The sequence below is a fragment of the Coturnix japonica genome, chromosome 3 (genome assembly GCF_054131305.1).
Source record: "Coturnix japonica strain WE chromosome 3, WE-NBRP24, whole genome shotgun sequence".
In the NCBI taxonomy this organism is placed as follows: Eukaryota; Metazoa; Chordata; class Aves; order Galliformes; family Phasianidae; genus Coturnix; species Coturnix japonica.
Window position 1 is genome coordinate 47,155,137 of NC_140665.1, and position 14,125 is coordinate 47,169,261.

At 39.3% G+C, this 14,125-nt stretch overlaps 1 protein-coding gene across 16 annotated transcripts in view; it reads right to left on the bottom strand.

Moving 5' to 3' along the window:
- Positions 1–6,621: 6,621 nt before the first annotated feature.
- Positions 6,622–14,125, bottom strand: part of SYNE1 (spectrin repeat containing nuclear envelope protein 1) — a 275,903-nt gene continuing 268,399 nt past the window's right edge. For all 16 annotated transcript variants that reach the window (XM_015858221.3, XM_085541498.1, XM_085541497.1 and 13 more), the window contains one exon: positions 6,622–7,845. In XM_015858221.3, the coding sequence (XP_015713707.3) occupies positions 7,605–7,845 (241 nt within the window). In that variant the 3' untranslated portion in view covers positions 6,622–7,604. The remainder of the gene's footprint in view (positions 7,846–14,125) is intronic.

The following is a 14,125-nucleotide window of genomic DNA, read 5'->3' on the forward strand; positions in this document are numbered from 1 at the left end:
TGTGTAGGGAAACTTCTTTTCCCCAAACTAAAACATAAATACTCCCAGTCTTCCAGCTCTCCCATTCCCCAGTGTAGACAACAACTTATTCAGATGAATTCTGCAACTGAATGCTGCAAGAGTTGTACAGTTTTATAGTCAAGCTACCCAACTTAAACCTTAACTCACTGTGGCACCCCCTGCTCTTTTGCTTTCCAAAATCCATTGCTTTAAATATCATATTAAACACAGGAATCGTAAGTAAGCATGAAAGTTGATACTCTTTTACTTCTCCCCTACCTTCATTTCTGTACTTTCTTACAATTTCTTTTTTCCATCTCTTGCTTACATTTCTTCCTAACTCTGCTCTTATTTCCCAGAATCCTCCTACACTCACTAAATCCTGATAGCATCTGTGGTTTGAGGACTATGAGTGATGTGTTTCTTTATGCCTTTGAAAACACACTCAGATGTACATGACGATGATCATGTTGAGAGATGCTATCAGTTATAAACAGATTTCTCAACCACAAAAAGCACAAGACTCTGAGGATGACTGCTCATGTGACAACCCCAGCTAGTTTGTCCTTGTTTAATAGCCAGCTGTAGAGGTAAGATCTAAGGAAGGAGAAGGCCAGACTGAAGGTATTCATGGTGTTTACAGGGGACCCGGAAGGGTAGCAAACCAGTGGAGATAATAGACTATTGATTTGTCTGCTGCAGAATAAAGCTGTTAACACTGACAGAACAGGACACAGGCATGGGGCAGATGATATCTTAGTATTACCATAGAGTGAGGAGTCACTAAGTGTATGGGAAATTGGTAATTACAGCCTGAACTTCTGATTAATCAGCTGAGGCAAGTTTCGGGTCAGCTGTGGGAGCACAGGTGAGGATAATTCAGCTGTGCTCCTGGAAGGGGTGGAGCCTGACTCCCCCTACTCTAGACCTCATTTAAGGGCTGACCACCACTGAAGCAGCATCTCTTTGAGATTGCTCCTTGGTGGAGATTGCTTCAGTGTTTTCCAGTAGACTGGTGGCCTCTATTGGGTGAGTCTTTCCTTTAAATCACCTTTTGGATACTTATCACTGCCTCTCTTTAACCATCTTCACATTATTGTCACTGTGCATTGCTGTACAGTAAGCTATGAGTTTATGCCTTTAAACACCCGCTAATTATGAGGTAACTTAAAGACTTTAAGTCAACAAGCAGGGTTCACAGTTGCAAGATGCACTGAGCTGCACTGATGACTACACCTCAAAAGCAGTCACTGCATATCCAATAGTGGAGTGGTGCAGAGTGGTACAGTTGATACAATAGAAGGAAGGGATGCAGAAAGATTCAAAAAGTGGGCACATGAGAATCTAATGAGATTCAGGAAGGCAAATACAAGGTGTTACACTTGAGTCAGGACAATCATAGATAAGAACACAGATGAGGAGAATTCACTGACAGCAACCCTATGAAGAAGGACATGGGGAACCTGATGGAGAAAAATCTGTATATGAACCAGCAGAGTACTCTTGCAGCCCAGAAGGTCTACTGTATCCTGGGCAGCACCAATGGAGGAGTGGCCAGTTCATGAGGCCACGTCCTGGGTCCACAACCCAATAAAAACATGGAGATGCTGCAGTAGATCCAGAGGAGGGTCACAAAGATGATCAGAGGGCTGGGGCTCCTCTCTCATGAAGAAAAGTTGAGGGAGTTAGGCTTGTTTTGCTTGAAGAAGCAAAGGCTCCAGGGAGACCTCCCTGCAGCCTTCCTGTACTTAAAAGGCAGCTTATAAATAGGCAGGAAAACAGCTTTCCAAATGTTCTCATAGTGATTTGAAAAGAGGGAACTGTTTTAAATCATTTTGATGTCAAGAAGAAATTCTTTACTTACCTTACTGGTGAGGCACAGGCACAGGCTGCCCAAAGAAGTTGTGGATGCCCCAGCTTTGGAGGTGTTCAGGGTCCAGATGGGGCTCTGGGCAGCCTGATCTGGTGGATAGCAGCCCTTCCCATTGTAGGGGATTGGAACTGGATATTCTTTAAGGTTATCTAACCTAAGCTATTCTACAATTCTATGATTAGAAAATGGGATGAAAGATAATTTAATAATAACTGCTGTTTGCCAAAATGGAGAACCTACATGAAATTCATTTTCTTCAGGCTTGAATACTCTGCCTGCCGTAAGTAAAGATCAGGCTCAAGACCATCTAAAGAACCTGAAGGTGCACAGATCCATGGCACCCAATGAGATCTATCCATGGGTTCTGAGGGAACTGGCAGATGAAGTCAGACGAAGTTGCCAAAACATAATCCACCATAATTGAAAGGTCACAGCAGCCTGGTGAAGTTCCCACTGATCAGGAAAGGGGAAACACAACCCCCATTTTCAAGGGAGGGGGGGGGGGAAATCCAGGGAACTACAGGTGTCATGGTTTTGTAATTTTGCTTTCAGTATTCCACATCATAAAATCATGTAAAGCATGGATACTTTTATTGAATGTCCAGTCCACAGAAGAAGACGACATATCCCAGAGAACAACACGGTCAGTGATAAGTCACGAGACCAGGACGCTATATAATCTTGTTCCCAGGCTGGAGTGCTCTCTTCTCTCGGACTTCTCAGAGAGTGGGAAGCGTTCCAGCTGTGTTGCCTAGAGTTCACAGTAGGCCTCTCTGTTTTCGGGGACTCTCTCTCTCTGTTTAGTTCGATTTATTAGCCTCAATCATATTATATTGTGTTATCTTGTATTCCGATATCATATTTAGTAAAATAAGTTTTTTTCCTCCTTAGATTGCTGCTGTTTTTATCCCATTTCCCTTTTCCCCCTCCTTTCCGGGCCCCAGGGGGCCCTACAGAGTGGCTTTCCCCTGTCACGGGCATAGGTAAATCTAAGTAACCCGTGACAACAGGCCAGTCAGCCTCTTCTCTGTGCTTGGCAGAATCATGGAGCAGATCCTTGTGAAGACAAATACAAAATAAAGATGGGGTTATTGGTCATAAACAACCTGGCTACATTGAGGACAAGTCACGCTTGACAAATTTGGTTGGCCTTTTATGATAGAGTAACAGTGTCAGTGGATAAAGGAAGAGCAACTGATGTAATCTACCTGGACTTGGGCAAAGCATTTGACACTGTCCTGCCAGATATCCTGGTTGCTAAATTAGAGAAAAATGGATTTGATGGATTGACCACTCGCTGGATAAGGAATTGGTTGGAAGGTCACACGCGGAGAGTTACAGTCAAAGACTCAGTGTCTAAGTAGAGACCAGTGACAATTGGCCTTCTTCAGAAGTTTGTGCTGGGACTGGTATTAACATCCTTGGAAGTGACATGGACTGAGAGATTTAATGCACCCTCGTCAAGTTTACAACAGCACCAAGCTGGGAGGTGCTGTTGACACACTAGAGGGAATGGATGCTATCCAGAGTGACCTGGACAGGCCTGAGAGGTGGGCTGATGCCAACACCATGAATTTATAACATAACAGGGTTTCTGGGTTGTGGCAATCCCAACCACAGATGCAGGTTGGGTAGAGAACAGCTTGAGAGCAGCCCTGAGAGGTATTTCATAGTGGCAGCTGATGGAAGATTCAACATGAGCAGGCAATATACACTTGCAGCCCAGAAGACTAACTGTATCCTGGGTTACATCAAGAGAAGCATGACCAGCAGGTCAAGAGATGCGATCCTTTCCCTCTACTCTGCTCTTATAAGATCCCACCTGCTGTACTGCACCCAGTTCTATGGCCAAGGACACTGAGCTGCTGGAGCATGTCCAGAGGAGGTCCATGAAGATGATCAGAGGGCTAGAGCACCTCCTGTACCAGGACATGCAGAGTGCTGGTACTCTTGAGTCTAGAGAAGAGAAGACTCTGGCAGGACCTTATGGCAGCCTTCCAGTACCTGAAGGGGGCCTACAAAAGTTGAGGAGAGACTTTTTATAAGGGCACATAGCGACAGAAAAAAGGGAAATGGTTTTAAATTGGAAAAGGGTGGGTTTAGACTAGATATTACGAAGAAATTTTTTACTGTGAAGATGAGACATTGGAACATGTTGCCTTGTGAGGCTGTGGATGCCCCATCCTTGGAAGAATTCAAGGCCAGGCTGGATGAGGCTGTGAACAACCTGGTCTAGAGGGGGTCAGAACTAGGTGATCTTAAAGATCCCTTCCAAACCAAATCATTTTATGATTCTGTGGATGGTCCCAGATCATCATCATCATAGTATCATAGTCTCGTGCGGGTTGGAAGGGACCTTAGAGATCATCGAGTCCAACCCCTGAGATTCGAGCCTCCTGTGTAGCAGAGCAGCACTTCTACCACTTGCACCATGGGGGGATTTGAACCCGGGCCCCGGTGTTGCAAAGCGGTGTTCCTACCACAGCGTCACCGGGGCACATGGATTTATACAACTTCTTTATAACTTTCCTCCAGATCTTGCAGCCAAGGCTCAAAGTGTTACCAGAATTCAATCTTGTCTATTTATGGATTTTGAACTGTAAATTGGTTGTCTGCTTTAGAAAGAGAGTAAATGACTGCAGGCAAAAGGCAGGGCACCTCGAATTCTAATTTGTGAATTTCTTAAAAAAAAATAAATAAAAGAAAAACTTACTCCTCTGTGACAGCCTCCCAGTGAAATAAAGATAGGCAGAAAGAGCACCTTCAACATAGCAGAAGACTCCTAGGCTTCAAAGTTGGCTTATGCCACAGTCTGTAATAACTGAATATATTCTGGGAGTGATTTTTCCTCTAACCTTGCCTCAATTTCCCCCTAGTACATGATGCGGTAATCAATGCATATGCTCCTGTTAACTGCCAGAGGTTGCAGCTCAAGATAGATCTTCAAGTCACTGGTATTCATTGGATGAAATCTGAATTAATTGGAATCTGTGAAATGCCCGGACATTTGTTTCAGTTTTGACCTCATTGTGCCAGTTTTGATTATCAGTATCCAGCTCTGAAAAAGACACATTTGAAGTCATAATGGAATCAACTTAGGGCTGGGAAATTCCTTTTTGAGACGCTTATTTCTCACACCAGTTTAAGTGGCCAGACAGAGGTTTTCTCTTCTGAAATCAAGTAGGTGAATGACATAAGACTCAGGTTATGGGGCAGAGGGAGATAAATGGAGTCTACAGAGAAATGCATGACAAGTAAAATGTAAGTAGATGAAACAGCAATACAGGCTGAAGGAGGAAAAACTGAAAAGTGATATAATTATGATAAAAAAATGCAGAAACAGCTGTGGCAGCTGACCAAGGAATTCAATTCTCCCATGGCAGTCAGCATGGAAAGAATTTTATATAAATATGCTCATCTGAACCAACATTACCCTTCCTCTCTTATACTACGTTCTTTAGCCCAAAAATATACCTCAAGGACAATAAATGCAATAAGAAATCAAGACAATCAGGATTAAGCTGAGTACAATAGGTAAGCAATCAACAACTGAAGAAAAAAACCAAACCAAAACAAAAAACAACACTTCTGCATCTTTCTATAGCCTCCACTAAGCAAGACACTCTTTTTCATCTGTTCTGCAGTTCAGGTATGAGCTGCATGGCAAGAGAGAGTCAAGGAGGTAGACATGGGAAAATGGTCAACACCATTAATTAAAAAAAGCAACAGTTCACACTTCTGCTCCATAAAGTGCAGGGCTTCACAGTACTTCTAGACTGCCAGTATCATCTTGCTATCTGGAATTACAGAGAACTGTAAAGAAGGAAGATGCTATGTCAAAAGGTAAAAAATTCAGTGCTGAACGGGCCATATGTGCACATAATTAGAGATTTCAGGAAGCAGAGATTACAGAATGGCAAAATAGTTCGCAAAAATCAAATGTCAGGTTGCAATTCAAACATGTGAGTTGCTACCCTTTATATTTTCTGGTATCAGGTACTCCATTAATTGCATCTGACATCACTGAAACAAAACTCTTTTCCTTGTACTCTTCCCCTTAAACCTCCTTGCCTCTCCTTCAGTTTCTAAATATCATAAGAAATGAACACAGGTCTCACTTGTGATTTTTTTTCCTGCTTCCTTCAGCAGGTTAAGCTTTCTTTTGTAGTTTGATAATCACAACTACCTTTTAGATAATATCTCCTTCCATGAGATCACAAACAGTGAACTGGAAAACATGAATTGGAGGCAATCTTCTCAGTAAATTAGCCTTTTCAGTATCAATAATGCTTTCCTTTATAAAAAATAAATAAATAAATAAATAAACAAGAATAAAAGCAACCCTCCAACAGAAACAGCCATTAAAAAGACTGCTTGATAAAGGAATGCCTGAAGAGTACAGAGATCTGGACTAACAGTTCTGAACTGAGTTAACTAACTATGAAATTATTAATATAGGTGCATTCATTACCATTTCCATAAGTCATGTTACCACAGAGAATGATATCAGAAAAGAGAGGGAGGGTCAATTTTATGATTACTTCTGCAAATAAAAGCTCATTTTTATACTTTAAAAATGTATTATTTATCTTTGTCTACTCAAACAGTGATAATAACATAACTTCTGAATATCAGTGAAGGAAACTAAGACTTGAAAAGAATATGTAGCTGTATCAATCCAAGTCTATGCTTTAGACACTGAAGACACCTTGTTGATGTTCAATATCCTTTCAAGGAAAATATTACACTTATCTGAAAAGGGAGTTTTATTTTGGCTCCTCTAACTGCTGAAGTTCAACTAGCATTACTCTACAGTAGATATAACACTTTCCCTTGTATACCACCATTTGACACATTATCCAGATGATGTTATTCTAATATACACTCACTACTGCTAATTTGTTACAGCATTTTTTAATTATTTTTAGAAGTGCAGCTATTTTTCTTTATACCATACAGATCTCATTCTAAACTTCGGGGTTTTTATAGTTGTTCTTAAAAAGCACGTAGACAAAATATTTTATGGTATCTATAATAAATGCAAAGAAATCAATACAAACAAAACTTGGCTTAGCAAACTGTACATACATAAATATGTTCTTTGTTTTTCAACTTGACATTCAACATTTTTCTTCATAAAACCTTTTATGATCTCATTTATTACATCCATTTTTTTTAAACCTTAAAAAAGTGCTTAACAGATTTACATCTTTTACATCCAAAGCAAAGGTTAGAACACCATGCCCAAAACAGAAATCACAGGGGAAAATATGCTGCCATACAAGATCCTTTAAAATTGTATGTTTACAAATGCTCTAAAACTTCTTTAGCGCTGGCTATTTTGTATACTGTAGATGCTGAGAGGGCAATTAACAAAGACAGGCTAATGGCTCATATAGAGCAGCACACAGGAAAGGATCTACAGTATCCAGTTCTCAGCTATGCATAGTACAGGGCAATGACCTGGGTATTAAGTGGGTAAAAGATCCAGAATGATGTACAGAAGGACATTTCCCTCACACACATCACATCCTCCTTGGTGCCTAGGATGTGGGTGCTGAAGCAATGCTACTCGGGTAATACATTCTGCAGTTTGGAAATGATGTACTGAGGTGTTACTGAGTGCCAGCAGAGAACGATACAGACACTGTGGTGGCTACAGCAGATATGTAAAGCTGCCACACTGCCTCCTGGCTACTACTCCAGCAAGATCAACTGCTGTCTCACAAATTCATAATGGAGGCGGACCATTCATGTATTTTAACATGGGGTGGAAAGAGCGGGCAAAGTTGTTGGCCATTGTACAGCTGTAGTCCTCCTCTGTCATTGGAACCAGGCAAGCCAGCCCGATCAGGAGCAGCAAAAAGAGCTGAAGAGGCAGAGCAGCTCGGAGGACTCTGAGGAAGAAGGATGGGTGCTGCCATGCTGGCCCAGCCTCAGAAGGGGAGGAACCTGAGCCACCTCTTGTGGACCTGAGAAAAGAAAATGGACAGGTGAGTAAAACATTGCTGCAGCAGAGGTTGCCCTTGGGTACTCAGCTGTCCCTGAAGGCTGGTTTAGGATTTGTACACACTGACTGAAAATAGCAGAGGTATTTTTCACTGAACATTCTATCCTATTGTGACATCAGTTCCCTTCATCTGTTATAGGGAAGACTCTGCACTTAGAGCACTGCAAAACAGAAATTAAAATGCAGGACATGCTTGTCACATATATTCACTACACACTGCCTACAAAACATTCCCCTTCTTTTAAAATGGAAACTGCATTTGCTTTTCAGAAGTTTCTAAATTCATTTCCTTATCTTCTTTGGTATATAGTGAAATAAGATCCAGATACCATAATATTCAGTTAATTAATACACCATTATCCAGGCAGTAGAGATTCATTTTGTATGAAGTACACTGTATTTTGTATCTTGCACTGAATCAGCTGTTAAGATCTATTTGCTCAACTGACTGGATGCCCTTACCATCTGAGTGATTTTCCCTTTCTGTGCATGGACATGTGTTGAAATGGTATATATCGTATGTCAACAGGAGATATTTCCAAACATTTCCAAAGGGACACTTCAATTTAAGCACAGAAATCCAAGATATTTTAAATAAAGGACAAAGATAGATTCAAATTTCACATTTTCCCTTTTGACTGAAACCACCAGAGCTCTAGTATACAGATAAAAGGTTTTGAGATAAGTGAAGTACTAAAAAGAGAATTTCTGCAGGTTAGTATTGGAACACATGGAAACATATTGTATTTTAGTGCTAGATAAAAATGGAAGAACTTAGAGCCTTTGCATCACTAATTTGAAGTATTCTTCCATGAAGACGTTGTTCCAAATTTTGCAATAGACATGCTGCTATAAAAGTGTGGATAGCTACTCTGGTTATGAAGCCTTAGAAAGCCTATAGATCACTAGGGTATAAAAGATAAAAAGACTCATAAGGAAGCACTTAGTTTCAACTTAAATATATAGGAGATCAGGCATGATGGCCAAGGTTAAATTCTCCTCAGTCATGCAAATAGGTCTTTAAGGCATCTTGCCTTTCCCTTGTCCTTTCAATCTGCATTTCTATGAAAAGCATGCAAAGACCAAAATATCAACATCAAAACGATATCAGGCCCCCTTCACACATAATCAGGAAATATTTCTTCTGTGCTTGAGAATATTTTTATGTCTTATTCAGGCATGTGTATCATCCTACTATGTTGACTCAAGAAAGCCATTTCATAGAGTTTGTTGTTGATCAACAGATACAAAGAGAACCTGAGTTAGTTAAATGATTAGCTTGACTTAAATATCTCAGGAAAAAGTGATGATCAAAACAAAAGATCGCACACTGTTTGGATCCATGTTATTGTTGCCCAGATGGAAAGCTGCTGATTGAATTATGCAAGATCACACATTAAAAAGAACACACTGAAAGGATATGGCACATTTAACAGCATCAGAGCATTCCATATTAAAGTCCAATTAGATCAGGACTTCTGCTGTCCAAGAATGCCAAGACAGAAAGTCAGCGGGCTGAGGCAGGAACAAAGGGAACAAAGAGTGCTTAATTACCTTCCCAGCACACAAAAAGGCTATATTTCTGTAGTTGGTAACAGCTGTTTCATAATGAGTAAAGTCTGAATTTTCTTCATTGATCCTAGAGTTATGCCAGGGGAGTAAGGGGCATTTCTAAAAAGCAGAATCAAAATCATCTATCTTTTTCTTTTGTTTTTAGGTTTTTCCTATTGGTGCAGTAGTACAGTTTGCTTTGTGATTTACTTAAACCAAAACCAACCAACCAACCCAAACCAAACACCACAACTACAAACAGGAAGAAAGAATGGGAGTATGTGTGAACTGCATAACTGGTTATAGATTTTCTTTCAAAAATTAACAGTTTATGGCAAAATATCTCAAAACACTTTTTCTGCAGTGAAGCAGAGTGCAGAAAAACAGTTTCTAATACTGGATGGAAAAAATCAACAAATAAATAATGAGACATCATGAAAACATCTTCAGAGGATGAGTTCTAAAAAGTTCAAGTGCTGTACTGTCACAGTTTATTGCAGGTACTCGTCTGTAATGGATATAATTAGCTGAAAAATTGAATGTTCATGCTTAGAGTGTTTAATGGATTTGGTAAGAAAAGAGGGTTAAAAATATACATATGCTATTAACAAAAAATGATCACTATAGAGAAGAGACCAATCTCCCATTCACTCCAGTAGGAGAAGGGAAAGCTGAAGTACTGCATACTATTTTTGAGAAAAATGTAATTTCTTTCTCTTAACCTTGCATCTATCTTCTGCTGCATCTCTTCCAACTGCCCCACCATTTGTCATACTGGCTGCTGTTTCTCAAGGGAAGGAAGGATGACCACCTGCTACTTGCTCCAAACACAATTCTTGTTAACTAAACAAAGTTGGGGGCACAGCTGTAGATCTGGTCCCCTGTAAGCTTCTTCATGCCAAGAAATCTCATTAACTAACCTCAGAAGTGCAACCAATAGTTACTGTGGGAGTTTTTCTAACGTCAGAGAAATTGAAGCTCTTTCTGAAGCATTTCAAGAGAGAACCTAATTTACCAGGCTACAGATCAGATGAGCAAACTGAACTTTAATTTCATCTCAGATGAGTACCTGCACTTAAAGATGACTGATTTTTTTCTTTCTTTTTATTATTTTTTTTTTTAGTATCATTATTTATTTATTTATTCTGAGAAGAAAAATATGATTGAACTAATCCATCTGGACTGCAGAAAACATCTGAAAGATTATAACAGAAGAATTTATCATTCAAGCAAATGATAGGAATAAATGGAGTTTAATGGAGAAGTGTCTAGTGGTAAGCAGACGAGAGTCTGATATTGAGAGACACTACTGGGATAGTAGAATGTTATTACCGGAGTTAATCGAAGATGAGTCTGAATTTAATACATTTATGAAAAGAGTGCTGCACAGAATGTAAGAACAGCAAAATTAATTTTTAGGATGACAAAAGATGAAAGTCTTTGTAAGTACAAAATAGGATTGGCTCATTACACAAAGAAAAGTGGGTGATGATTTCAGAGGTCAAATATAGGCTTAAGAAATAGATCAAAGAATTTAAGATTACAGTATGCAAGGTAGCAGTAGAACGTTCTGCTATACATTTGGAAGTTCACACTAACGTTAGTGAAGAAAGAAATTTAGAGCTGCTGTTTGACAAACAGCTAAAAGACGATGATGTAAAACAGCTGTGAAAAGAAACCAACCCCACTGATGATTTTATTAAGATGGAACTCGCTGAAGTTATTAAGTAGTATGATGTTCTGCCCTTGAGAATATGTAATGATTCTTCTTGTTGGCCTGAGACTCTAAAAGTGACTATGGTTGGCTGAGTTATGACTTCACTTCTCTGCCTACCTCTCACCATCACATCACTCCAATGTCACCCTGGCTCACTCTGTAGAAAAGACAAGTGTTCATATTTTAGGTAGTTAAAGAAGAATTTTAACAACCATTAAGTGAGAATAAAGGAGAGAGCAGGGAGAATAACAATGATAATCCAAGTGAAAACTTCCTATCTGAATTACAGCAATGATGGACGTTTTGTGGCCAAAGCCATGAAGAGTTCTGTGGCCTGGTCTGCTCCAAGAACAGCAAGTGACTTTTAAACACTACCACTAGTCATTTGGGAAGGCTTGGGCAGAGCAGGAAATGGAGGTTGGCACTGTGGCGCCAAGACATGAATAGAGCTGCTCAAGAGAGACAATGTAAACAGTCCTGAGCAAACTGAACAATTATTTTAATCTTTTTAACATTTTAATTACTTCAAAAAATCCCCAGGCACAGATCCAGGTATGCATTTACGACAGCTCTATTAAGCTGATGAAGGAAGAGGAGCTGCTTCTTGGATTTGCTTTTCCCACTTTGTGCAGCAACATTAATACCTCTTGAATGAGTGTTTAATTAAATCCCCAGAGTAACTTATACCTTGCTTTGCATCGCACTACGTAGGTTTGGTGTTTTTCTTTTTTTTTTTCTCTACTGTGATAATGGAAAGGCAAAGCAATAGCACATTTGGTATATACAAAATATGATCCCTCTAATTTTTAAGTGAACTTCCCTTTACAACCACTTTTTTGATACGCATTTTAAAACTGACTTGAGTTCTCTTGTATACTAAACTCTAACAGGGTTTGCTGATCCAGTGCAAGATCAAACACAGAGTACTCTGATCAGAGGCATGTCAAAATATTAAAGAACACAGTGACAGCTTGTACTGCTTTATCAGTTAAAACCACATTATACATCAACCACAACCTGTCTGGCTTGCGCATTTGATTAAATTTCCTATTCAGCAGTGACTCATTCGTATTCCATGCTTGTCTGAATGACAAATTGAACATTGTTTTGTATTGCTACAAGACGTGTTAATAAACAGTGCTGGAGAGACTTGATTTGAAAGGTGCCGCGCCAATGCCACTGCTAGAACAGAGGTTGATCTCAAAGCAGCAAAGCACTGCTAGCTGTGCTCTGAGCCAGCTGCTCACACCTACAGCCAGAAATCTTCTCAACATGTTGGCGTAGGCTGCTGGACTATACAGGAGAGCAGAAGAGTGCACACAGTATGTTTCTTGAGTACAACGTTGCTAGTGCAAGCATGCTTATCTGCCACAGACAGTCTCCATTCCTTCTAGCTGTTAATGGCTGCAGAGTAAAGCCCCACTCTTCCCTTTTCCCATTCCCTGTAAGAAACAGAATGCTAAGCTTCATAGCATACTGGAGCTGTAAAAATTCTCTTTCTCATCCTGACAGAAAAATGGTATGTGTGTATGTCACCTATTTTCTATGTGGTCTCATTATGTTTCAAAGGCAAAAAATATCTCTAAAAGCAAGACGCAACCTTATTGTCAGTGGAAGCAGTCAGAAATGCTTTGCCCATTCTATGTGCTGTTATGTGCTGTTAGTTGTGCAACTACAACACCACTCAACAGTACCTAATCATACTTATAAACATTTTTTAAAAAATAAGTATTTATGACAACATCTAAATATAAATAGTTTTACTCATTATTTCATTTATATTTTGATGAATAAAACATTTATTTTGCTTATTGAAAAAAATAAACTCAAGGTTTCTTTTTGCTGCCTTGTTATTGCTCAGTCTCTATATTAAATGTCACGATGCTTTCTTTTGAACCTCAAATCTTTCTGTTCAATGGGAGTTACATTTAAAACGTAGCACGTGTTTTTTATATGGAGAATAAATAAGCTTTAGGGCTTAACTATAAGAACAAATATATCTTGTTCATACTTTCTGATTATTTTAGGTTCCCTTTTCAATACCCAAGATGCTGGAATAGTAGATGAATTCCACTTTTTACATACTGCATATATATGCCTGTTTATTTACTACAATTATTTTATTTTTTTTTAAACTTTGTAGCTCTACAGGCTTGTGATTTGATCAGTGAAAGAGTGAAGGTACACATATCACACTGACAACAACAAAGAATGCAGAAGCACCGTTAGCTGCAGAGATGACAGGTTGCTGGAAACAAGGTGGAAAGCAAGAAGCTGTAGCTGCATGTCTGCTCTCTACTGGTCAGAGAGAGATAGGGCAGTGCTGCTCCCAGAGCAATACACAGATGCAAACACTAGGCAAGAGTCATGGCAGTATTAGCACGTTTTGTTGCAGTCTTCTGACGGGGAGAGGAAGTGACCCCATGTTTAAAACCCCTCAAATTATGATTTTTAATTTTGAACGTTATGTACTGAAAACCCACAAACTGGACAAAACATTTCAAGATAGGGGAAATAAAAAAGAAAAGAAAAAAAAAAAAGAAAAAAAAAAAAGAAAGAAAAGATAAAAAAAGAAAAAAAGAAAAGATGTTAGTATGTCTCATCCAGATCTGTGGGTTTTATGATTTCTAGAATACTGGCCTATTACCTGCCTTAGTTTTATATCTAGAGGTAAAGAGGATGATGAAAAGTGTTTGCCATGAACCTACTGGTATTTCTGTTAAGCTATGCCAAAATCATTACTGAATATTGTGAGTGTGAACACAGACTCACCACATGAAAAATAAATGTCTATTACGTGTCATTTGTAGGAAGCAAAAGCTGTAGACTTTCAAGAATTAGCCAGAATTTCTATTAAGAACGAATATGGAATAATTGAGAGCACTTTTTGCCAAACTAGTAACAAAAGGAAAGTTTTCAATTATTTAAGTCCTGTCCACCTGACAGACTTAGTGTGGACAAATAAGAATCATGG